At 35.2% G+C, this 25,917-nt stretch overlaps 1 protein-coding gene across 1 annotated transcript; it reads left to right on the forward strand.

Annotated features, from left to right (window-relative positions):
- The first annotated feature begins 353 nt into the window (after positions 1-353).
- LOC108661400 (transducin family protein / WD-40 repeat family protein) lies at positions 354-25,886 on the forward strand. The gene is given in 9 exon segments (XM_088809257.1): positions 354-450; positions 453-803; positions 806-999; positions 23,177-23,278; positions 24,151-24,680; positions 24,682-24,784; positions 25,335-25,347; positions 25,350-25,540; positions 25,854-25,886. Coding segments are annotated over 9 exon segments (1,614 nt in total).
- The last annotated feature ends 31 nt before the right edge of the window (positions 25,887-25,917 follow it).

The raw sequence follows: 25,917 nt of genomic DNA on the forward strand, positions 1-25,917 counted from the left end.
ATCCCGTGAAAAATCATTGTTAAAGGTTGTGGCTGAGCTTGTGAAAAGCCATTGTAAAAGCTTGGTGGAAGCTTGGGAATTCTACTAATTTTAGTGAATTGGTTTCAAAATCTTTGATTGGGAGATCAAGGTAGTGGATGTAGGTCAAAGGGATCGAACCACTATAAATCTTTGTGTATTGTCTCCTTTGTTTTATTTTTCATTTTCATTTTTTCTTAAATCATTCCTTCATCTTGCTTCAAATTTCTCATCATTGAACTTCAATTTGGCCCCAATTCGAAATCAAGTTTAATAAGAGCCAAAAAGTGTTATTCACCCCCCTCTAGCACATTTATTTGGGACCAACAACATCAATGGAGAATTTACATATCACGTTAGGCTATAAATGTTTAATAAAAAAGCATGAATTTGTAGAAGTTATAATTCAATGCTTATACTTGTTTGGATACAAAAGTCTGCTTCTTATTTGGAATTAGAGTTTGATATTCTATGCAATTTTGTAGATTTTGATTTGTTGGAATCGCAAATTCTCAGTGGAGATTGAAATAGTTGTATTGATATCGTGAATAGAATTAAAGATTTGCAAGATGATACACAATTCTCGATTTTTTTTCTTGTGTTCAAGTAGTGTTTTTTGGAGTATTTGAATTGTGGTGATGATTCTTTGGCTTTATCAGTTTTGCGGAAATAGGTTCCCACATTACACATGAGCAATGAGAAGATTCATGAATCAGCTTATAATATACTTTCATTGAAAGATATGGAGTTAGGTAAGCTAGATGAGGATGTTATCAGCGAACTTCAGAAAGGTTAGTGATAGAGCTAGAGAAATAGCTTCCTCCACCAATTGTTCTACTAGAGAGACAATTAGAATATTTGGCTGAAATTAGTGTAACAGCCTAAATTGATTCATGTATATATCACAATTTAGAGGATGTAGTCTCACTTTATGAGGGTCACTTTTGTGGCAAAGATCATATACCTACCAAAATAGTTCAAGTGTGCTTTTTGTTGCAGTTAATACTATTATTTCTACATAATTTGAATTTTATTTATTATTTCAAGAGATGAGAAAAAGAAGATACAAAGTGTATAACACCATGTTTAAATTTGAATTTTTAATATGGTAATTTCTATTTTCTTATATTGTGTTGTTGAATGCCAAGTATTGGCTTGTCCATCATATTTAGCATGTTTAGTTTTTATCAATTGTCTATTTTACATATTTTGTCATGGTTCAGCACCAAACTTATGATTTAGTGAAACAAATGCTGGGGTTAAATCCTAAATTCTAAATGAAGGGCTTTCAAATGACTTATTTTTAACTTTTGGCATCCACATTACTTTATCTTTTAACCCTATCTGATGATTAGAAGATTCATAGATTAGCATTGGCATATGATATTGTGAGACCTCAACCCCTATAAGCTCATAACGAGGCATAGGCGTAATAACCCGAGCTATGGGTAGTTTCGTCATTTCCTCTAATAAGTTCCTAGAAGGAAGTTTTCTGATATTTAAGGTCTAAATAAGCATAAAGACCAAATAAATGATGTATAATGATGAAAACACGAAGAAAACTAGTTGTGGCAATAATTTTCGCAATAGGGGCAAAATGATCATTTTGCACCCCGAGTCAAAATTTTTAAGTTTTCGTAAACTGAGTATATTCAGACCATTGTGGACTTGGCCTCAGTGTCAAAAAGTAAAAAGATTTCATAGAGGATTGGAGAAGAACAAGCTAACTTGCTAAAGGTATTTTCGTAATTTTAAGTGGAATAGAGAAGCTTGAGCTATAAATATCTTTTTCTTCCAACAGCTTTTTCATTCTCCAGTAGCTTCTTCTCCTTCTTCTTCTTCCATCTCACGTTGCTTCCATCCTCCATGGAAGCTTGATATGAAACTTTCACAACTTTTTCTCTTTAGCTCTAATTTTCATACCTTTGTGCCCTTTTGACTAGAACCCTTGTGCTCTTTCACTCTCTCACTTTAAAACCCTCAAAAAGTCCTTGTTCAACACTTTCTCTCACTAATTGGAGGTTTTAGAGAGAGAAAGAGAGATTTTTCACATTTGTTTGGAAGCTATTGAAAGAGAATTCAACTACAAAGAAACCTTAAGGTGAATGATGAACTAGGCTTGGTTTTAAGTTGTTGATAATGGCTAGTAATTGGGATTATGAGCTGTTTTATTGTTGAGTTGTTTGCTCATTTTTAGTGTGATTAGAGTAGTGCAAGGAATAGCCATATGATCTAGTTGGAAGCCAATTAGGAAAGACTAGTAGAATTTGAATTAGAAACTAGCTTTTGGAGTGATATTAATGTAAATTGGATTGGTTGTGTTGTTGTGTGTGTATAGGTTCCAACAAGGCCTCACATGTCCATTTGGAGTATTAGTTGAGGTTAGAGTCAAGCAAAAGAAACAACAAGACCGGTGAGTGAACTTGCATTTCAAAGTATTTTTGGGAATGTGAATGTGTTTGCACAAGACATTAAATGATTTTATCAAACTTTTTCTTAAGAATGGGTGCCCTTGGGAACAAGCCCTTGATAAATTATCTTTGTGTTGTGATATGTGGCTATTATGGATTCATATACTGCTACATTATGTTGATATATATGTACATATGAATATATTGTTGTGTAATGATATTGACTCACCTATGTGCGAGTAGGGAGTGTGCATAAGCCGATGATGACCCGGTTATGTGCGGGTAGGGAGTGCGCATAAACTGGTGATGACCCAGCCATGTGCGAGTAGGGAGTGCACATGAGTTGATGATGATGGGATGGTGTGCATGATGATGATGGGTGTATATATATATATATATGCATATGTAAATATGTGTATTTTAGGAAGTTTATGAGTAATGGTATATGGTCGTAATGCATGTGAAATTTGACATGATGAATCTTGAGAAATTCCCATTTTCTTGTAAATTGATCTTTATTGCAGCACCAAATGGATTTTTTGTGCAAATGAGGCCCTTTTTTCACTTAGGTGCCCTGCTTCTCGCTGCAGCGAGAATGCTTTCCCACTGTAGTGAGAAACATTCTGTTTTGGCAGCAGAAAACTCGTTGCAACGAAAATAAATCTCGCTGTAGAGAGAAACTCTCGACTTTTGGTGTAGTATGTTCACTTCAGTGAAGATTTTGACCACCTTCCCGTCCGAACTAAGAAAAATGGTAAACATCAAAGTTGTATCCCTACCTCTTAGCTTTCTAATGGTCTAAAAATCAGGTCAATTGAACTTCTGTAGGGGGAGATATGTCAGAAAAACTGAAACACATGCAAACTAGTACTATTTATCACTGCAGCGAGAATGAACTTCGCTGCAGCGAGAAACATTCTGTCCTGCATGCTACCCTATTCGATTTTTAACATATTTTTCACCCATTTAACTTCATGGATTAATCATGGGTTGTTGCAACACTATGAGGTTATTAATCAAAGTTTGAAATGAGGGGTTTTTAGTAAGAAATTAAATCAATTGCATTGTTTTTGAAACAAGTGCATCATGATTTCCAAATTCTTCCTATTGATTGCTTGTTCCCTTCTTATGTTCACTCACTGAGTTTTATACTCACATTTTTAAATTCATGTTTTCAGATTTGGAGGCAGTTGGGACCTAAATTGAGTTGCACACATATGCTCACTTTCTTGGTAGATACTATGGCATCTCAGTAGCCACATCTTCACTGTGGTCACTTCACTGGAAGTCAAGAGTCATTTTGTTTTATGAGTACGTTCATGTGATGTAAAATACTAAGATACATGTCTTAGACGAAATATGTATATTTTAATTGTTAATGCCACCATGAGTTAAAATGTTAACATCATTTTGGGTTTATATTAATGAAATTCTTGATTGCTATAGCCCATTATTAAAGTGATTATAAGTTGGAATTATGAAAGGTGACTTGAGAATAGTTGATGGGATGTTAAGCAAGATTACATAATAGGCCTACTTGGGCTTTATGGGCTATACCCGTTGGGCCCATACGCAGGTTATGGCCCGAAAATTTGGGTTGTGACAAAGGTGGTATCAAAGCTCTAGGTTTAGTTGAGTCTTAGGGATTCTCGTGTCAGTCAGCGGAGTTGTCAGAGTTAATGTAGAGTCTTGTCTATGGTTTGTGACTACAACACAAGTTATAGATAGGAGGCTATATGAACTCCTATTCCTAGCAACCTACCCTCATGCTAACATTATGTAGAGATCATAAGTGTTGCCGTTGTCCAGGTTTGAGATGCCAGCCGAGACACAAACCATTATTGGAAAGATTTTTAAGCAAATGCTCCTAATGAAATGCCAATATAATGATATATTCCTCTGACTAAGGATGGAGGGAGGTGGAGCTGAACTATTAAGTCCGTAATAGTTTATGCATTTGGTGGAATTATAATTTGAACCCATGGTTAAAAAAATTAAAATTAAAATTTTGGAGACTATGGATTGTATTTGAGGTCAATATAAGGAGGACGTACGATAAGGGTAATAAGAGCTGTATTTTGACTGGAATGAATAGTGATTGTTATGACTCACTTGAGGTTATGAATTTAAGTATCAATGAAAGTGTAAACCAATGTTTATGTGCACGGAGGTAAGTGCACTGTGTTAATTGAGCTTGACATGCCCCTATAGAAATGGTGTGGGCTTTTGAAATATTTTATAAGCGTATAAATGTTGAATATGTGTATAGTAGCTTAAATGGAGTTGGTTTTGATTTCAACTAAGTGATTGCGAGATTCCAAGGCTTGGATTGAATTATTGTGGTTTATGGTTATAATTGCATGAATTAGCTCAAGGGTGAAAATCACAGATTATTATAATTGATGTATGGTCATGAAGTAAAAGGCTAGTAAATGATCTACTCTAAGGATAAGCTTGAATTTTGCTATACTTAGTGTGGAGCCAAAAGATTAAAGGACTAGATATGGATTTAGTAGTTTGAAATTAAATGACATGGAAATAACAAATTTAGTCTAAGTGCCATATGGAGTTCTATATAAAGACCGATATATGAATTGCTTTGAAGGTCAATTTAAAAATATATTTGGTTCAATATGCAACCTATGATGTAAATGATTTGTCTTGAATGTGACTTCTCCAAAGGTAAGGGACTTAAAACATGTGGATTTTCAGATATGCTCTAAGAGGAAGTTTCTGCATCCCAAGCTTAAGAAATTTTGATCTTATGACTACAAAGGCAAGATACAAAAAAATTATGTGAATTGTTTATCTTATAGATGTAATTGGTTAAGAATTGATGAGTAAAGTCAAGATCTCAACACTAAGTGGTGTACAATTTGATATATGTGTATCTAAGAGTAAATTTGGAGATCATTGATTAATCAATTTGCACTGAATGTTATGGTAAAGGTATGTGAATGCTTGTAGTGAAGTATGCCCAAAGTTAGATATGTTGAGACTAATGTTCCAATTGCAAACTTGTGATAGAAAGCTAGTTTTGCAAATTATGATTTTTATGACCATGAAAAATATGGAGGTTATCAATATGTAGGCATACACTTAGAGTTATACATCTTGTGTGTAAAACCCGACCCTATAAACACATGTTGTGACATACATGCACTGAGTAGCATGTTATTATGCTAGGAAAGCACCTAAGAATAGACGAAACCCGGTATCATACCTAACGGTACACTTGAGTTGATTTAACCTTGAACTAGTTCAAATAGGAATTGTAGGATGAAATTTAATATTTTATAGTCCAGGAATGACTAAAAATGATTATTCAGAGTTCGAGGGTTCATTAGGGGTAAAATTGAAAATTTTGATGTTTAGGGGCAAAAATCGTCATTTTGCCACCTAAGATAATAATTTGATCATGGAGTGAAATTTTTGACCAAGATTAACTATTTGGAGTATAATTTAATGATAGGAAGTGAAAATTTTCAATTTTAGCAATTTTCGAAACATAGGGGCAAAACGATAATTTTGTAGTCCCGAGGTAAAAATCGTAATTTTCACCACCCAAAACTTGTCAAAATCATAGGATTTATTTATTTTTGGTATGAACAACTATGGTATGTTAAGTGGTGAAAAATTGAAGTTTAAAAGATGAAATTTTAAAAATGGGCCAATGGGAAAGTGACACATGGCACTTTTTAATGATTTAATATTATTTTAATGAAAAGTCAGCCCATTTAAACCCCATTTTAAGTGATGGCCGACCATAAGGGAGAACAAGAGAGAAAATAGAGAGGAAAGGAAGAAAAAAAGAAAAACCAAAGAGAAACAAGAAAATTCAAAGGGGAATTAGTGTTTTTCGCCCGTTTACGCGTCTAACGGTAAGATTTTTCGACTTTAGCTTGATTTCTACCTTTCCTATGCCTTTGTTTCCATTTAGCATGCTTGAGGAGAGAGATCTAAAAGTGACATCAAGGGCTGGCCGAAGTTCAAGGGGGGAGAAATTGAAATTTTTAGGTTTTGATTTTTAGTTAAATTGATAGTTTTAGTTAGTTAAATGTGTTTAGAAATTAAATTGGGCAAGAAAGCATTAAATTTTCACAATACCCACCCTTGGCCCAATCTGCAATGAGGTACAATGATGATGATCTGATTTTTATTCTAAGAGAAATGAAGAGAAAATGATGAAAAATGGTTAAATGTGATAAAAAACAAAGTAGAAAATTTATCGAGTTAATGTCCCATTTTTGGCCGAATTTTCCAAAGAGGAAAGTGAACTGATTTTGGTGATTTTAGAAGGTTATTGGCTGATATTTAATGGTTAGAAATGTTGGAGAGAGAATGGGACGATTTAGAGCTAAAATGAAGCGCGTTAGCAATTTATCGGGTAAAGTACCAAAAATAGGTTAATACTACGTTTTAGCCGTTTTAGGCTATTGCATTTCATACCATGCATTAGTATAGGATTAAAGTCAATTATATAGTGATTTAGCATCAATGTGGTGAATTGGGTAAATTTTGCAATGTGTCTAGGAGGAGAGCCTTCCGGTAAAGGCAAGGAAGTCGTACTCGACCAACAGTGATCGGGGCACCTAGGAAGCATTTCATTTGTACAAACGGTGAGTAAACCTATTATTATTGTAAATTATCTAGAGTTTATTTTTAAATGCTCTTTATGTATTTTATGAAATGAAAATGAGATTAAAACAAGATTTTTAATGTTTTAGAAATAAATGTGACAAATAAAAATATATTGTGTTGATTATGAAATTGAGTAATTGGAGGCTACCAATTGTCTTGAAAAATATATTTTCTTATGAATGGCTTATGATATATGAGTATATGTGGCTATATTTTACAATTGCATTGGGAATAGAATGTAAGCTATCTTTTACTATGCAGGTTGGATAAATAAATAAAAGCCACGTTATACTGTCGAAATTTTATTAAAATTGGTGGGTTTAGTCACTGCAGTGAAGGGTTTCCATGGACTGCTTATTAGAGGGGCACGGTAAACCCGATTTCATAGTTACTCCAGTTGTAGAGGCGAGGAAGGTAACTCCCGGGGTAGTGTTAGAGTTCACTTCACGTGGAACCCCCACGTGAATGTGTAACTCAGCCAACGCCAAGGAACGGCTTATTTTCAAAACTAGAATGTGTTTAACATGTAAATATTTTAACAACCTTGGCGGACTCGGTTAGATGCCTCGACCAAGGTATTCCCGAGGACTAGATTTTGGCTTGAGCCATGTTTTTAATAAAGGTTATAAGCCTTGACAACTGTTTTGGTAAATTACAAATGTTTTATGGTTTAAGAAAGAAATTGAAAACCTTATGAAATGGTTTGTGATTGGTTGTTTAAACTTGCCTCTATTTTACTCGCCTTTAGATATTTATGATAATGTCTGTTTACTCATTGGGATTGTAAAATCTTACCTACCTCTTTTCCAAACATTTCAAGCCTGTGGTAGCTTGTAGATATCCGATTTTGTCGAGGATTCCAGTTGACCCCTCTATCCCACAGACAGTAGGTTACTATCACCAATACTGGGTGTATTTATGGGCCACTTGTTATTGTAATTATTATTGTACATTATAACTTTCTAAATTATTGTATGTATGAATTTATTTTATTCTCACGCTACAAAAATTATTTATGTATAGTTCTATAAAAATTGTTTTATAAGAAAATGAAATATATTATCAAATATTTTTATTTAGTTTAATTAGCCAACTTTTCACTCTAAATGAATGATTTAGATTTGAAAAATTTATTTTTAATCGGCAGTGGATATTTTTCTACCATACGTTGTATCTTTATCAAGTTTCGAAAATTTCTAGTAAAAATGACCAAAATACCCCTATGTGGCAAAAATTTTATTTTGATTGTTTTCGATCTAAAATAGTTTATATTTTCTTAAAACTCGATATTTAACAACGATTGCTCACAAGGAAGGCAAGAAACTGATTCGTTAGCCTTGCGAGGTTCCAATTGGCATTCCAGATAATGAGTGTCAATTGAGACGTCGCGGCGGTTGTCATGGGTCTGAGGGAGGTTTCGGGTTGTGACAATTCAGTTGGTATCAGAGCTTTTGGTTTAAAAACTTATAGTTTTGAAAAAAGTTTTTGATTTTTAAAGTTCTTGGATTTAAAGTTATTTTAAAATAATTTACAATGTCAGTGTGGCCCAGTTAATATTAGTTAGTTGCATGTAATTGCATATAGAGTCTTTAGTAGTCTAAACCAATTTCGTTCTTTTTGTAGACCATTATACCTCCTCGACGTGAGCTACCACCTAACACTAGATCTACCGGTGGGGAAGAGGTCGCCCTAGACAAAGTCGGTCGGATTCCATAGAAGAGGAGTCGGTTGCATCTTCTTTTAGAGCAGTTCCTACTGCTGAGTCTATTGACATTCCTGTACCTCCTCCACTACCTGTTGCTACTCCTAGCGTACTTGCCATGTCACCCAAGGCAGCTCAGGCATTAGCGGCTTTTCTCGCTGCTCTTACGGGCCAGACTCAGGCTGGTCCAGTTCCACCCGCTGATTCCCCTATAACAGCCCCAATACCACCACCTTCTATTCCACCCCAAACATCGGACGTCTCCATTTCTAAGAAATTAAAGGAAGCTAGACAGTTGAGTTGCGTCTCGTTTACTGATGAGTTGGATGCGACCGCAGCTAAGGATTGGGTTAATCAAGTTTCGGAGACTCTTTCTGATATGAGATTAGATGACAATATGAAGCTAATGGTGGCTACTAAATTACTAGAGAAGAGGGCTCGTACTTGGTGAAATTCGGTGAAGTCCCGTTCCACTACTTTTCAGACATGGTCTGACTTCCTCAGAGAATTTGATGCTCAGTATTTTACTTACTTTCATCAAAAAGAAAAGAAAAGAGAATTTTTGAGCTTGAAATAAGAAAATCTAACTGTAGAGGAGTATGAGACTCGTTTTAACGAGTTGATGTTATACGTGCCGGATCTGGTGAAATCTGAGCAGGATTAGGCTAATTATTTGGAAGAAGGGCTCTGTAATGAGATCAGGGAATGGATGACAGTGACTGGTAGGGAGCCACATAAAGAAGTCGTGCAGATGGCCTTACGGGTTGAGAAGCTTGCCATTGAGAATAGACGGATCCGAGCTGAGTTTGCAAAGAGAAGGAATCCGCCTACGTTCTCGAGTCAGTCTTCAAAGAGAAGCAGAGATTCGACATCTATTGCAGGAAGTACTACCTCAGCGTTTGTGGCATCCACTAGACCTCCATCTCAGCAGTCACAACCAAGATCTTCTAGATTTGATCGGCCAGTGATGAATATACAGAGGGGGACTTTAGGAGGATTGGACATATACCGTAATTGCTGAAGATTTCATGTTGGGTCATGCAGACAGCCTGTAAAGTGTTTTCAATGAGGCCAACAGGGGCATATCAGGAGAGATTGTCCTCAGTTGAGATGGGGTACAGTAACTACTTCTACTCCTCTGACTCATCCTAGTATACCACGGAGAGACACTTCGGGATCACAATCTAGACAGGGCCCAATGATACGATCAGGCATGGGGAGTAATACCCCAAAGCAGCCATCTTCCAAACCGCAGCCCCAAATTTCGACCAGGGTCTTTGTAGTACTAAGGATAAAGCCCGAGTTCGACCTAGCACAGTGACAGGTACTATGATTGTGTTTGATAGAGATGCACATGTTTTAATAGATTAGGGTTCTGATAGATCATACGTTAGCATATCATTTGCATTATTCTCAAATAGGAACCTGTCACCATTAGAGGAAGAGATTGTAGTGCATACTCCTCTAGGTGAGCGGTTAGTAAGAAATACGTATTATAGAGACTATGGTATTAAAGTTGGGGAAGAAGAATTTATGGGTGATTTAATCCCTTTGGAGATACGGGACTTTGATTTGATTTTGGGTATGGATTGGTTGTCCACTCATCGAGCAAAGGTGGATTGTTTTAAGAAAGAAGTGATTCTCCAGAGTTCAGAGGGAGCAGAAGTGGTATTTATGGGGGAGCGTCGAGTATTACCGTTTTGTGTAATCTCGGCCCTCAAAGCTTTGAAATTGGTGTGAAACGGATATCTGACATACTTGGCTTACGTGTTTGATATATCGAGGGAGGAACCTAAGTTAGAGAATGTCCCCGTAGCAAGTGAGTTCCTTGATGTATTTCCTGATGAATTACCGGGACTTTCTCCCGATCGTGAGTTTGAATTCACCATTGACTTGATTCCAAGTACTGCCCCTATCTCTATTCCTCCATATAGAATGGCTCCGGCAGAGTTGAAGGAGTTGAAAGTACAATTGCAAGAGTTGGTGGACAAGGGTTTTATACGCCCTAGTATATCTCTGTGGGGAGCACCGATTTTATTTGTGAAAAAGAAAGACGGTACACTTCGGTTATGTATAGATTACCGACAACTTAACAGAATGACCATTAAGAACAAGTATCCGTTGCCGAGGATTGATGATCTTTTCGATCAATTACAGAGAGCTATAGTGTTTTCTAAGGTTGATCTAAGGTCTGGGTATCATCAATTGAGGATTAAAGAACATGATGTACCCAAGACAGCGTTCAGGACTCGGTACGATCATTATGAGTTCTTGGTCATGCCTTTCGAGTTAACTAATGCATCGGCAGCTTTTATGGATCTCATGAACAGGGTGTTCCACCCTTACTTGGACAAGTTGATTATTGTGTTCATTGATGACATCCTGGTTTACTCGAGAGATAATTTTGAGCACACCACCCATTTGCGTATAGTATTACAGACTTTGCAAGAAAGACAGTTGTATGCAAAGTTTTCGAAGTGTGAGTTTTGGTTACAGGAAGTGGTATTCTTGGGACACGTAGTATCGGGAGCTGGAATATATGTTGATCCCAAGAAGATAGAGGCAATTTTACAATGGGAGCAACCTAAGACGGTGACGGAGATTCGTAGTTTCCTCAGATTAGTTGGTTATTATCGGAGGTTTGTTTAGGGGTTTTCCTTAATAGCAGCTCCTTTAACCCATCTAACTCGTAAGGGAGTTAAGTTTGAGTGGGATAATGTTTGTGAGAATCGATTTCAGGAGCTAAAGAACCGGTTAACCTCCGCTCCCCGTTTTAACACTTCCTGTTAATGGTAAGGGATTTGTAGTATATAGTGATGCCTCAAAGTTGGGGTTGAGGTGCGTATTGATGCAGGAAGAAAAAGTTGTGGCTTATGCTTCTAGACAGCTAAAGAGGTATGAAGCAAATTACCCTACCCATGATTTAGAGTTAGCAGCAGTGATGGTTACTTTAAAAATCTGGAGGCATTACTTGTATGGTGAGCATTGTCGGGTATTGACAGATCACAAGAGTTTAAAATATTTGCTCACTCAGAAGAAGCTTAATTTAAGGCAAAGGCGATGGTTGGAGTTGATAAAAGATTATGACTTGGTGATAGACTATCATTCGGGAAAGGCGAACGTTGTAGCTAATGCCTTAAGTCGTAAGTCTTCATCGTCTTTAGCAGCATTTCAGAGTTGTTATTTTTCAGCATCATTAGAGATGAAATCTCTTACAGTCCAGTTGAGAAATGGTGAAGATGGATCCTTATTGGCAAGCTTCATAGTGCGACCTTCGTTACTTGATCAGATCCATGATATTCAAAGCTCTGATGATGAGTTAAGAAAAGAAATTCAGAAACTGGCCGATGGGGGAGTCAATGAGTTTAAATTCGGAGAGGATAACGTATTGATGTTTAGAGACCGAGTTTGTGTTCCTGAGGGAAACCAGCTAAGACAGGCGATCATGGAAGAAGCCCATTCATCTGCCTATGCATTACATCCTGGAAGCACCAAGATGTATAGGACTATCAGGGAGAATTATTGGTGGCCAGGTATGAAGCGAGATGTAGCAGAATTTATAGCAAAGTGTCTCGTATGTCAGCAAGTTAAGGCGGAGCATCAGAGGCCAGCAAGTACACTTCAGTCTTTACCTGTTCCCGAGTGGAAATGGGAGCATGTAACTATGGATTTTGTTTTGGGACTGCCGCGGACACAGAAGGGAAATGATGTAATTTGGGTGATCGTAAATCGGTTGACTAAGTCCGCTCACTTTTTAGCTGTCCATAGTACATACTCTATTGAGAAGCTGGCTTAGCTCTATATAGATGAGATTGTGAGGCTACATGGAGTTCCCGTTTTTATAGTGTCAGACCGAGATCCTCAGTTCACTTCTCGATTCTGGCTGAAATTTCAAAAAGCTCTCGGAACCAAATTGAAATTTAGCATTGCTTTTCACCCACAGATGGATGGTTAGTCAGAGAGGACTATCCAGACTATGGAGGATATGTTGAGGGCTTGTGTCATGAATTTTCTTGGGAGTTGGGATAGACACTTGCCGTTAGTGGAATTTGCTTATAACAATAGCTTCCAGTCTAGCATCGGTATGGCACCATACGAAGCTTTATATGGAAGGAAATGTCGTACTCCACTTTGTTGGGATGAAGTGGGTGAAAGAAAGTTAGTTAGTGTGGAATTGATTGATCTAACTAATGACAAGATCAAGGTTATACGAGAGAGGCTAAAGGTAGCCCAGGATAGGCAGAAGAGCTATGCAGATAAACGAAGAAAAAACTTGGAGTTTGAGGTCGATGATAGAGTTTTTCTTAAGGTGTCTCCTTGGAAAGGTAATAATTTGAATGCTTTGTGGTATTAAGTTTTATTTGATTATATTATTATGGTAAATTATGATACCTTGTTGGATAATGAAAGGTGTGATTCGATTTGCGAAGCAAGGAAAGCTTAACCCGAGGTATATTGGACCATTCTAAATCATTGAGAGAATTGGACCAGTGGCTTATCGGTTAGAATTACCTCCAGAGTTAGATCGGATCCACAACTTTTTCCATGTCTCTATGCTTAAGAAATATGTACCAGATCCCTCTCACATCCTCGAAGCACTTCCGATCGAGTTGCATGACGATTTGAAGTTTGAGGTGCAACTTGTGAGTATCTTGGATCGAAAGGATCGAGTACTGAGGAACAAGAGTATTTCAATGGTCAAAGTGTTGTGGAAAAGTGCTCGAATGGAGGAGATGACATGGGAAGTAGAGCATCAGATGAGGAACCAATACCCGCATTTATTTGTCGAATCTGGTAAGTGAAATTTTGAGGTCAAAATTTTATTTTAAGTGGGGTAGAATTATAAAACCCGACCCTATAAACACATGTCATGATATACATGCACTGAGTAGTATGTTATTATGCTAAGAAAGTACCTAAGAATAGACGAAACCTGGTATCGTACCTAACGATACACTTGAGTTGATTTAATCTCGAACTAGTTCAAATAGGAATTGTAGGATGAAATTTAATATTTTATAGTCCAGGAATGACTAAAAATGATTGTTCGGAGTTCGAGGGTTCATTAGGGGTAAAATTAAAAATTATGATGTTTAGGGGCAAAAATTGTCATTTTGCCACCTAAGATAATAATTTGATAATGGAGTAAAATTTTTGACCAAGATTAACTATTTGGAGTATAATTTAATGATAGGAAGTGAAAATTTTCAATTTCGAAAATTTTCGAAACATAGGGGCAAAACGATAATTTTGTCGTCTCGGGGTAAAAACCGTAATTTTCACCACCCAAAACTTGTCAAAATCATAGGATTTATTTATTTTTGATATGAACAACTATGGTATGTTAAGTGGTGAAAAATTGAAGTTTAAAAGACGAAATTTTAAAAATGGGCCAATGGGAAAGTGACACATGGGACTTTTAATGATTTAATATTATTTTAATGAAAAGTCAGCCCATTGAAACCCCATTTTAAGTGATGGTCGGCTATAAGGGAGAACAAGAGAGAAAATAGAGAGGAAAGGAAGAAAAAAAGAAAACCAAAGAGAAACAAGAAAACTCAAAGGGGAATTCGCGTTTTTCGCCCGTTTACGAGTCTAACGGTAAGATTTTTCGATTTTAGCTTGATTTTTACCTTTCCTATGCCTTTGTTTCCATTTAGCATGCTTGAGGAGAGAGATCTAAAAGTGACATCAAGGGCTGGCCGAATTTCAAGGGGGGAGAAATTGAAATTTTTAGGTTTTGATTTTTAGTTAAATTGATAGTTTTAGTTAGTTAAATGTGTTTAGAAATTAAATTGGGCAAGAAAGCATTAAATTTTCACAATACCCGCCCTTGGCCGAATCTGCAATGAGGTACAATGATGATGATCTGATTTTTATTCTAAGAGAAATGAAGAGAAATGATGAAAAATGATTAAATGTGATAGAAAAACAAAGTAAAAAATTTACCGAGTTAATGTCCCATTTTTGGCCAAATTTTTCGAGGAAAGTGAATTGATATTAGTGATTTTAGAAGGTTATTGGCTGATATTTAATGGTTAGAAATGTTGAAGAGAGAATGGGACGATTTAGAGCTAAAATGGAGCACGTTAGTAATTTATCGGGTAAAGTGTCAAAAATAGGTTAATACCGCGTTTAAGTCATTTTAGGCTATTGCATTTCATACCATGCATTAGTATAGGATTTAAGTCAATTATATAGTGATTTAGCATCAATGTGGTGAATTGGGTAAATTTTGCAATGTGTCTAGGAGGAGAGCCTTCCGATAAAGGCAAGGAAGTCGTACTCGACCAACAGTGATAGGGGCACTTAGGAAGCATTTCATCTGTATAAACGATGAGTAAACCTATTATTATTGTAAATTATCTAGTGTTTATTTTTAAATGCTCTTTATGTATTCTATGAAACGAAAATGAGATTAAAACGGGATTTTTAATGTTTTAGAAATAAATGTGACAAATAAAAATATATTGTGTTGATTATGAAATTGAGTAATTGGAGGCTACCAATTGTCTTGAAAAATATATTTTCTTATGAATGGCTTATGATATATGAGTATATGTGGCTATATTTTATAATTGCATTAGGAATAAAATGTAAGCTGTCTTTTACTATGTAGGCTGGATAAATAAATAAAAGCCACGTTATATTGTCGAAATTTTATTAAAATTGGTGGGTTTAGTCACTGCAGTGACAGGTTTCCGTGGACTGCCTATTAGAAGGGCACGGTAAACCCGGTTTCATAGTTAGTCCGGTTGTAGAGGCGATGAGGGTAACTCCCGAGGTAGTGTTAAAGTTCACTTCACCTCGAACCCCCACGTGAATATATAACTCGGCCAACGCCAAGGAACGGCTTGTTTTCAAAACTATAATGTGTTTAACATGTAAATATCTTAACAACCTTGGTGGACTCGGTTAGATGCCTCGGCCAAGGTATCCCCGAGGACTAGATTTTGGCTTTAGCCATGTTTTTAATAAAGGTTATAAGCTTTGACAACTGTTTTGGTAAATTACAAATGTTTTATGGTTTAAGAAAGAAATTGAAAACCTTATGAAATGGTTTGTGATTTGTTGTTTAAACTTGCCTCCATTTTACTCACCTTTAGATATTTATAATAATGTCTGTTTACTCATTGGGATTGCAAAATCTCACCCACCTCCTTTCCAAACATTTCAGGCTCGTGGTAGCTTGTAGATATCCGATTTTGTCGAGGATTCCAGTTGACCCCTCTATCCCACAGACAGTAGGTTACTATCACCAATACTTGGTGTATTTATGGGCCACGTGTCATTGTAATTATTATTGTACATTATAACTTTGTGAATTATTGTATCTATGAATTTATTTTATTCTCACGCTACAAAAATTATTTATGTATAGTTCTATAAAAATTATTTTATAAGAAAATGAAATATATTATCAAATATTTTTATTTAGTTTAATTAGCCAACTTTTCACTCTAAATGAATTATTTAGATTACAAAAATTTATTTTTAATCGACAGTGGATATTTTTCTACCATACGTTGTATCTTTATCAGGTTTAGAAATTTTCTGGTAAAAATGACCAAAATACCCCTATGTGGCGAAAATTTTATTTTGATTGTTTTGGATCTGAAATAGTTTATATTTTCTTAAAACTCGATATTTTACAATGATTGCTCACAGGAAAGGCAAGAAACTGATTCGTTAGCCTTGCAGGGTTTCGATTGGCATTCTAGATAATGAATGTCAATCGAGACGTCGCAGCGGTTGTCATGGGCCCGAGGGAGGTTCCGAGTCGTGACATTGTGATTCCCATGCATCATATGGAAGGAGATATCCTATAGGGGAGTTTATCTTGATTTATGGTTACATGACTATAGGCTTGGTGTGAGACTGAGAATGCCCTGGCATAAATGTGGAATGTATTGTGAAAGGTTAAAAAGCCACATATACCTTAACAAGGTCAATAACATGAATGAGGGGGAAATATGGATGTTGATATGTTGAGCATAAAAAGCTTAAGGATAATTAATGCAATTATACTAAGTTAGATGGTATGATCCGAACTAAGAACACAGACACCTTGGGAGATTTTAAAATAATGTCCAGTGGGGTCAGTGAGCTAAAGTGTTATCGAGCATACAATGAACAATTAAAGTTATGAGTGGCTTTGAAGATAAGCCTTTGATTGATTAAGTTCTCAATGGAACCCTATTAAAGGAAGTGTTTAAGTGTTTTGGAAGTGTATGGAAAAGCATAAGAGAATATATTAGCTTGACTTGCTATAAGAGGTCGAAATTGGATGGCCATGAGTGGCTTGTGAACAATCAAGCAGTGTAAAGTATGTGCTCATAAAGGGAGCTATGATTGGTAGATAAAGGTGGAACTTTAGAATTTCATTGTCAGAGTTATTACATTATATTTTGTATTATATGATATAACGTAGAATATCAATGATGAGGTTGTGTTCAATGCTTTAGGCCTTGAACTAGAAGATATGGACATGTATCCACCTTGTGAATACCCTGATGAGATAAATTCGAAAGACTTTTCACAATGAGAAAACATTAAAGCTCAAAGAGCAAATGGCTATACAGTCAACTTGGGCTCGTGACTGACATGTCACATAAGTATGAAGATATGATACAAGCATAAGTATACTTGGAAATACTAGTTTGAGGCAATGATTATCCTACAGTTTTGTGGACTTGATGAGGCTCAGGTCTCGACATAATTGTAGACGCAAAGCATAAATTGTGAAATGTGCTTCCCCACAAATTCCAATTTTTTTAGAGTAACTATCAAGATAAAGTGCCTGATAGGGATAATGGAAGGTTGAATTATACTTCAAATGTTGAGAAAAGGAGGGTGACATGGTTTGATTAAATGATACTACCCTTGGTAAGGGAATAGAAATACGTTATGAGAATTGTGGAGATCTACTTAGAGAAAAAAAAGGACGATGATTTGAAAATTCAAGTACTCGTATATGAGTAAAGATTTGGTAATGAGACATGACCTAAAGTTGGAATACTACAATATGAATTTTGACTAAAAAAATCGACTTATAAAACACTTGGTGTTTGGAGATGGTGCCAATTAGTGGTTGACTCTTGTATGAGAATGGAATATTGAAATCAACTTTGTGTATTCACCACAAATGATGAGCATGATCTAACCAACCAAGAGAAAAAATGATTCTAAACTTGATTGTTGGTTATTTTGGTTTTACAGATGGCTTATTGAGCTTGATATGCCTAAGGCTATTCGAAGTTAAAATTTTTGGAAATATATCTGTATGGATATATATGTTGCATATTGGTATAAAAGCTCATGCGGAGTTAGTTATAATTTCATTCGATGATGATATTCTATCAATGGTTATAGTGCTAGACAATGATTAAGATAATTTATCACTGATTTTGGCAGTGAACAAGTGGATTATAATTCTATTAGCTTAAAAGTAAGTGCTTATACTTTTGGTATGAGTTCATCAAATTCTATTATATCATGATAAAACTTGGTGTTTTGATATAGCCTGAGAGGCTTGGTATATGACCTAGCTTAACTGTGAGATAGAAATTGTTAGGCTATTATGAAGTACACAAATAGAGAAGTATGACATGAATTTAATATCCTAAGAGGCAATGGAAAATGATGTATCAGTTTTGGTATAACTTCAATATATATAGTTTTGAGATATAAAGGTGTGGGGAAAAGTTTATAGCTTATGCGTAAAGGTGTGCATTTGGATTCGTATAATTAAAAGTGTAAAATCTGTATTGATTTATATAAAGCTCATGATTCAAAATGAATGATTATGGATTTAATTTTCTAAGGTAAAAGGGACTAAAATAAGTTAATATCAGAAAGGCCTTAATAGATGATTCTTAAATTTTAAAGTGCACTTAAGGAGAGACAAATGTTTAATTTGATCTTCAAATTGATAAACTAATGAGGCCATGAGATCTGATGTTTGGAGTAAATTTGAGAAATATCAAGTTAGATATGTTGTAGGTGATTGATGACGAACAAATTAGCTATGACATCGGAATTGTAAAAATAATTAGTAATCTAAATGAGGCTTGGAAAGGAACTTTAAAAGGAAAATTTTGAACAATTTTAATCTTGAGAGGTTGAGTTATTGGTTAAAGAGATTGATTAAGATTATAAGGGGGTATGCGAATGTCATGATTTATTGAAATGCCTTATGGTATAAGTTGAGATTTATCTAGTGAGCACTCGAACATGAAAGTATTGGAGTTTGTTTATGGGAAGATGGTTACTAATGGTTACCGGATTTGAATCATTTGTGATGTTAAACATATATGAATAAATAAAGAGTGTTTGATCCTTATGTATTATGAAATGCTTGAATGGAATTTGTATGGAGGTATGTGAAATGGAATAGAGGTTGGTTGACCAATTAGACCTATAGTCAATGGTGGAATAAATGCTTGAATGTTGGAAGGTTTGATAAAAGATCAAAGTAGAGGAATTGTGGATGGCTAAGTAAACATGCATGATGGATGATTTAAGGATGATTTGATTGAGGTGTGACCAGAATTAATAGCATTTTTGAATTCTTTTCATAAGATAAAGAATGATATTGTTTTGATCCAACAAGAGTAGTACACATAATTATATATTATGACATCGTTGACTTTTCTATAAAGATTGGAAGTTGATATAATGCATAAACCAAGATTCTATGTTAAGAATGCCCTACGAGAGTGATATGGCAGAACTTGAGAACTTTGATTATTCACCCTACGTCGATTTGAATTCGAGGAGGTAACATGGGGGGCCGAGGAGGAGATGCGGACAAAGTATCCCCACCTCTTTGATGCTTAGAGATACGTTACCTTATAGTTAAATTTAAATTCATGGACCAAATTTTTATTAGTGGGGGAGAATGTAAGACCTTAACCCTATAGGCTCATAATGAGGCATAAGCGTAATAACCCGAGCTAGGGGTAGTTTCGTTATTTCCTCTAATAAGTTCCTAGAAGGAAGTTTTCTGATATATTAAGGTCTAAATAAGCATAAAGACCAAATAAATGATGTATAAGGATGAAAACACGAAGAAAACTAGATGTGGTAATAATTTTTGCAACAGGGGCAAAATGGTCATTTTGCACCCCGAGTTAAAATTTTAAATTTTTCATAAACTCGAGTATATTTAGACTATTGTGGACTTGGCCTCAGTGTCAAAAGAGTAAAAAGATTTCACAGAGGATTGGAGAAAAACAAGCTAACTTGCTAAGGGCATTGTCGTAATTGCAAGTGGAATGGAGAAGCTTAAGCTATAAATATCTTTTTCTTCCAGCAGCTTCTTCATTCTCCAGTAGCTTTTTCTCCTTCTTCTTCTTTCATCTCACGTTGCTTCCATCGTCCATGGAAGCTTGATATGAAACTTTCACAACTTTCTCTCTCTAGCTCTAATTTTCATACATTTGTGCCCTTTTGACTAGAACCATTTTGCTCTTTCACTCTCTCACTTTAAAACCCTCAAAAAGTCCTTGTTCAGCATTTTCTCTCACTAGTTGGAGATTTTAGAGAGAGAAAGAGAGATTTTTCACATTTGTTTGGAGGCTATTGGAAGAGAATTCAACTACAAAGAAACCCTAAGGTGAGTGATGAACTAGGCTTGGTTTTAAGTTGTTGATAATGGCTAGTAATTGGGATTATGAGTTGTTTTATTGTTGAGTTGTTTACTCATTTTTAGTGTGATTAGAGTAGTGCAAGGAATAACCATTTGATATAGTTGGAAGCCAATTAGGAATGACTAGTAGAATTTGAATTAGAAACTAGCTTTTGGAGTGATATTAATGTAAATTGGATTGGTTGTGATGTTGTGTGTGTATAGGTTCCAACAAGGCCTCACATGCCCATTTGGAGTATTAGTTGAGGTTAGAGTCAAGCAAAAGAAACAACAAGACCGGTGAGTGAACTTGCATTTCAAAGTATTTTTAGGAATGTGAATGTGTTTGCACAAGACATTAAATGATTTTATCAAACTTTTCTTAAGAATGGGTGCCTTGGGAACAAGCCCTTGATAAATTATCTTTGTGTTGTGATATGTGGCTATTATGGATTCATATACTGCTACATTATGTTGATATATATATACTTATGAATATATTGTTGTGTAATGATATTGACTCGGCTATGTGCGAGTAGGGAGTATGCATAAGCCGATGATGACCCGGTTATGTGCAAGTAGGGAGTACGCATAAACTGGTGATGACGTAGCCATGTGCGAGTAGGGAGTGCACGAGAGTTGATGATGATGATGGAACGGTGTGCATGATGATGATGGGTATATATATATATATACATATGTAAATATGTGTGTTATAGGAAGTTTATGAGTAATGGTATATGGTTATAATGCATGTGAAATTTTGCATGATGAATCTTGAGAAATTCCCATTTTCTTGCAAATTGATCTTTATTGCAGCACCAAATGGATTTTTTGTGCAAAAGAGGCCCATTTTTCACTTAGGTGCCCTGCTTCTCGCTGCAGCGAGAAACTTTCTGTTTTGGCAGCAAAAAACTCGCTGCAGCAAAAATAAATCTCGCTGTAGCAAGAAACTCTTGCGTTCTGATGCAATATGTTCACTTTGATGAAGATTTTGACCATATTCCCGTTCAAACTGAGAAAAGTGGTAAACATCAAAGTTGTACCCTTGCCTCTTGGCTTTCTAATGGTCTAAAAATCAGGTCAATTGGAGTTTTGTAGCGGGAGATATACTAGAAAAATTAAAATACATGCAAACTGGTACTATTTCTCGCTACAGTAAGAATGAACTTCGCTGCAGCGAGAAACATTCTATCCTACATGCTACCCTATTTGATTTTTGACATATTTTTCATCCATTTAACTTCATGGATTGATCATGGGTTGTTGCAACACTATGAAGTTATTAACCAAAGTTTGAAATGAGGGGTTTTTAGTAAGAAATTAAAGCAATTGCATTGTTTTTGGAAATAAGTGCATCATGATTTCCAAAATTCTTCCTATTGATTGCTTGTTCCCTTCTTATGTTCACTCACTGAGTTTTATACTCATGTTTTTAAATTCATGTTTTCAGATTTGGAGGCAGTTAGGACTTAAATTGAGTTGCATGCATATGCTCGCTTTCTTGGTAGGTACTATGGCATCTCAGTAGTCGCATCTTCACTGTGGTAACTCCGCTGGAAGTCAAGAGTCATTTTGTTTTATGAGTACGTTCATGTGATTTAAAATACTAAAATACATGTCTTAGACGAGATATATATATTTTAACTGTTAATGCCACCATGAGTTGAAATGTTAACATTATTTTGGGTTTATATTAATGAAATTCTTGATTGCTATAGGCCATTATTAAAGTGATTATAAGTTGGAATTATGAAAGGTGACTTGAGAATAGTTGATGGGATGTTAAGCAAGATTACATAATAGGCTTGCTTGGGCTTGGTGCGCTATGCCTATTGGGCCCATGCGCGGGTCATGGCCTAGGAATTTGGGTTGTGACAGATATATTATTCGTTCAATATTTTAAAGTTACAAAACAACCTTGATTAATCTTATTACAGATCATGAGTTGGTGATGAAATTTAATTTTTATTTATTCATAACTTATGTTTTCTAAAATAATATTTATCAATATGAACCCACGTATAAAGACCATATTTGCTTATGTTCAATAAAGCCAATGGCTTAGTGTGGTGGAAAAAGGTTTGTCAAGATTATCTTTTATCATGTTGAACCACATAAGAAAATTTAAAGATTTTTTATGGTATAACAAAGCAACAAAAGGAGACCAAATAGAGAATTATTATGCAATGTGAACCATATAGTTGACTTGCATGGTGGAACTACTTAGTTTGTCAACTTGTTATTGTTGTTGTTGTTGATTAAATCTAAAGCAACCGAAATAACTTTGTGCTCATAAGTTGCAAAACTAACTTACACTTTCAAGGACCAAACTCTTTCTTTAATGTTCATATCTCCTGTCAGTTCATGTATAATCTTATTTACGATTGCATTATGAGTACAACTTCCTACAATTCATGTTATTATACTTTGGCTAACATGAAGGGACTCAACTAGCTTATTTATATGGTTCTAGAACTTGAAAATTATGGTTGGTGGTGATAGAGCTAGAAAACCACCAAGCCATGCAACACCATGAAATTAGAAAATTGAATCAACCTTTAATAAAAGGCTTAAAGAAAATATATGTTATTCAGTAGTTGTTTGATAATAATGAATTTAGTATGGTATCTGTCACTACAATATTTTCTAAGTTCTTATCCTAAAACCTACTATGCAACTTATACACCATTCCTCTTTCAACAGCTTGATTATATCTTGTTATTATGAATGTTTCAATTGTATTGTAGCCCTTTTTGTTTGTTATGATTGTAGATTTTGATTGGGCACAACAATGAAGTTTGGTTTATACAATTTTCTAATAATGGGGAGTACTTAGCCTTTTCGTCAAGTGACTGCACGGCTATCATATGGAAGGTATGACTTCTTTCATTTTGTATACGCATATGAAAAGGTATGTTTTTGCATTATTTTATATGTATGTGTGCATGCATTTGTATCTCTGCTGCTTTCTCTAAGAAGTTTTGGAATCTTGTTTTTTGTGTAATATTTTGTATTGAGATATGATAAATTTGAATAACATAATTTAAGTTACATATAGTAGATCAATTAGGGTGTGTCTAACCTTTAATGCCTACCTTATCCTAGTTTTTTATGGTTGGGAGAAGGGTGCTCGAAGGGGGGGGGGGGGGGGTTGAGGTTGCTAATAAGGTATAGTTTGTTCTTATTTCTAAAAACTGAAACAAACAAGAAATGACCATTTGCTTTTGTGTGTATGTCTGTATGGAGTTCATTTAGTAATGTCACTTTCTTGAACTTGAATTAAATGAAATGAAACCTATCAGTTTGATATTGTTGATGTTCTCTTTCTCATATCATGTTTTGTTTTGTTCTAAATTCTTGAAAATTGAGTTAATTTCGTTTGTTTTCATTTTTTACCTCCAAAAGTAAACTTCCTTTTTCAAAGAAATGTGATTCTATTACTTTAAATGGTTATTAATGTTGATAATGGGTGAACGAATATGATGTTTTACACCATATATTAGTCCTAACTTAAGTTAAAGACGAGCTAAAAGTATAGTATGTTTTTTGGTCCTTTAAATGGGCCAAAAGGACCTTTTTTTGTTGTTCGCTTAATTATCATCATAATGATCTTGTCATGGTTCTTGTTTAATTCTTAATTTATGTACATGTTATATTGGATTGTACTTGGATTTATGGCCTTGTGAGATAATTTTTTTTTTGAAGACTTTGACATAAGTTGGTTTTTCTCTCGCTAAATTCCTTAGATTATGGATAATGGTAAGTTGACAATGAAACACATTCTCAGAAGCTATCAGAACCTTGTATTTTTTGTGGCTTGGAGCCCTAAAGACACAAAGTTGCTCACATGTGGAAACATGGAAGTTCTCAAGCTGTGGGATGTAGAAACAGGTACTTGCAAGCATACATTTAGGGATCATGGCTTTACTATTAGCTCATGTGCTTGATTTCCTGACTCAAAGCGACTTGTTTGTGGTAGTTTTGACCTAGAAAAGGGCATCTGCATGTGGGGTTGTGATGGGAATGAGATGAAAGCATAGAAGGGCATGAGGATGCCCAAGGTTTTGGATCTTGCTATTATGTTAGATGGGGAAAATCTTATCAGCGTATTCTCTAACAAAGAAATTCATATATTAAATTTGTAGACAAATGCCGAGCAAGTATTCTTAGAGGAGCATTCAATCACATCTCTTTCAGTTTCCATAGATAGTAAGTTCTTCATTGTCAACCTAAATAGCCAAGAAATTCATTTACGAGATGTTGCTGGAAGTGGGAAAGCCTTTAAAGTATATAGGCCATAAGCAAAACAAGTGTATCATATGATCTTGTTTTGGTGGGTTGAATAGTATGTTTATTGCTAGTGGCAATGAGAATTCAGAGGTATATGCTTATATGATAATATAAATATTGTAATTTATATTTGCCTAGACGTAAGTTTATTATCGTCGAGCTTTTCTCTACTCACTCGCATTCATTAATCATTTCTGGCATTCTTGGCAACTAGACGATAACCAGTTAGGTCCATTAGCATCTTCGTTTCACATCTTCATCCAAAATTAAAATGTTGATACTTGTATGGGTTCAACATCTAGAATTTGTGAAAAAATTAATACTGGGCTGTGCTATGTGTGGCGGCAACCACCCATTAGCACTTTGCATGGATTAGTCTTGCTTGTTGTACATAGATGGTCCATATCTCATTTTTTTATCAGAACAATGGAGGAGGTCAAAGGTAGGAAATGAGTTCTTTTGTATATATACTTATTGATTTCCCTTTCATATATAGCCTGTTTGTCGAGGTTGTCAAAAAAGTGTCATTTTGTTGTTTGTCTCTCATGCATATGCACATGAACCTAGACAAGCTTGTTCATTATTACTTTTACAATTTCTAGTGAATTGCATTAAATCTTACATCTTGCAATCTTGGTAGGTATACATTTGGAATTGAAGAAGGTTTAACCAATTGAGGTATTGTCTGACCATTTAATGATTATAAATAGTGTCAATTGGAACCCTAAAAGGCCTCTAATGTTGGCATCAGCAAGTAATGATCATATAATCCATATACGAGGATCAAGCCAAGCCAATAATAAGATTCAACCAAAAGACTCTCACTTAAAAATGACAAAACGCCTTGTTTGTAGCTCTTCTTTTACATTTGTTATTCATTTAAAAATTAGCAGAAAAAATTGTAATTTTGGTTTTCCTCATCCCAAATTTTGCTACACAATATCATTTTGTAAATATTCAGCCCCATTAGTTTTGTTATTTAGCCCTTCCATGCATCTCTCCATTTCTAACATGTATTAACATAGTCAATTACATAGGTTCATGCTCTTACATATATATATATATATATATATATATATATATATATCTTTTGTACCATGAAATGACATGGTAAAAAATTTTCAAACATTTGATGCGTACTATTTTTTTATTTGATTAGCCACACGCCTATGATGTTAACATTGATGCGTGAACGGATAAGAAGCTGACCTTGAGTTGACCTT

The sequence above is a fragment of the Theobroma cacao genome, chromosome 1 (genome assembly GCF_053813885.1).
Source record: "Theobroma cacao isolate CCN51 chromosome 1, ASM5381388v1, whole genome shotgun sequence".
Classification (NCBI taxonomy): Eukaryota; Viridiplantae; Streptophyta; class Magnoliopsida; order Malvales; family Malvaceae; genus Theobroma; species Theobroma cacao.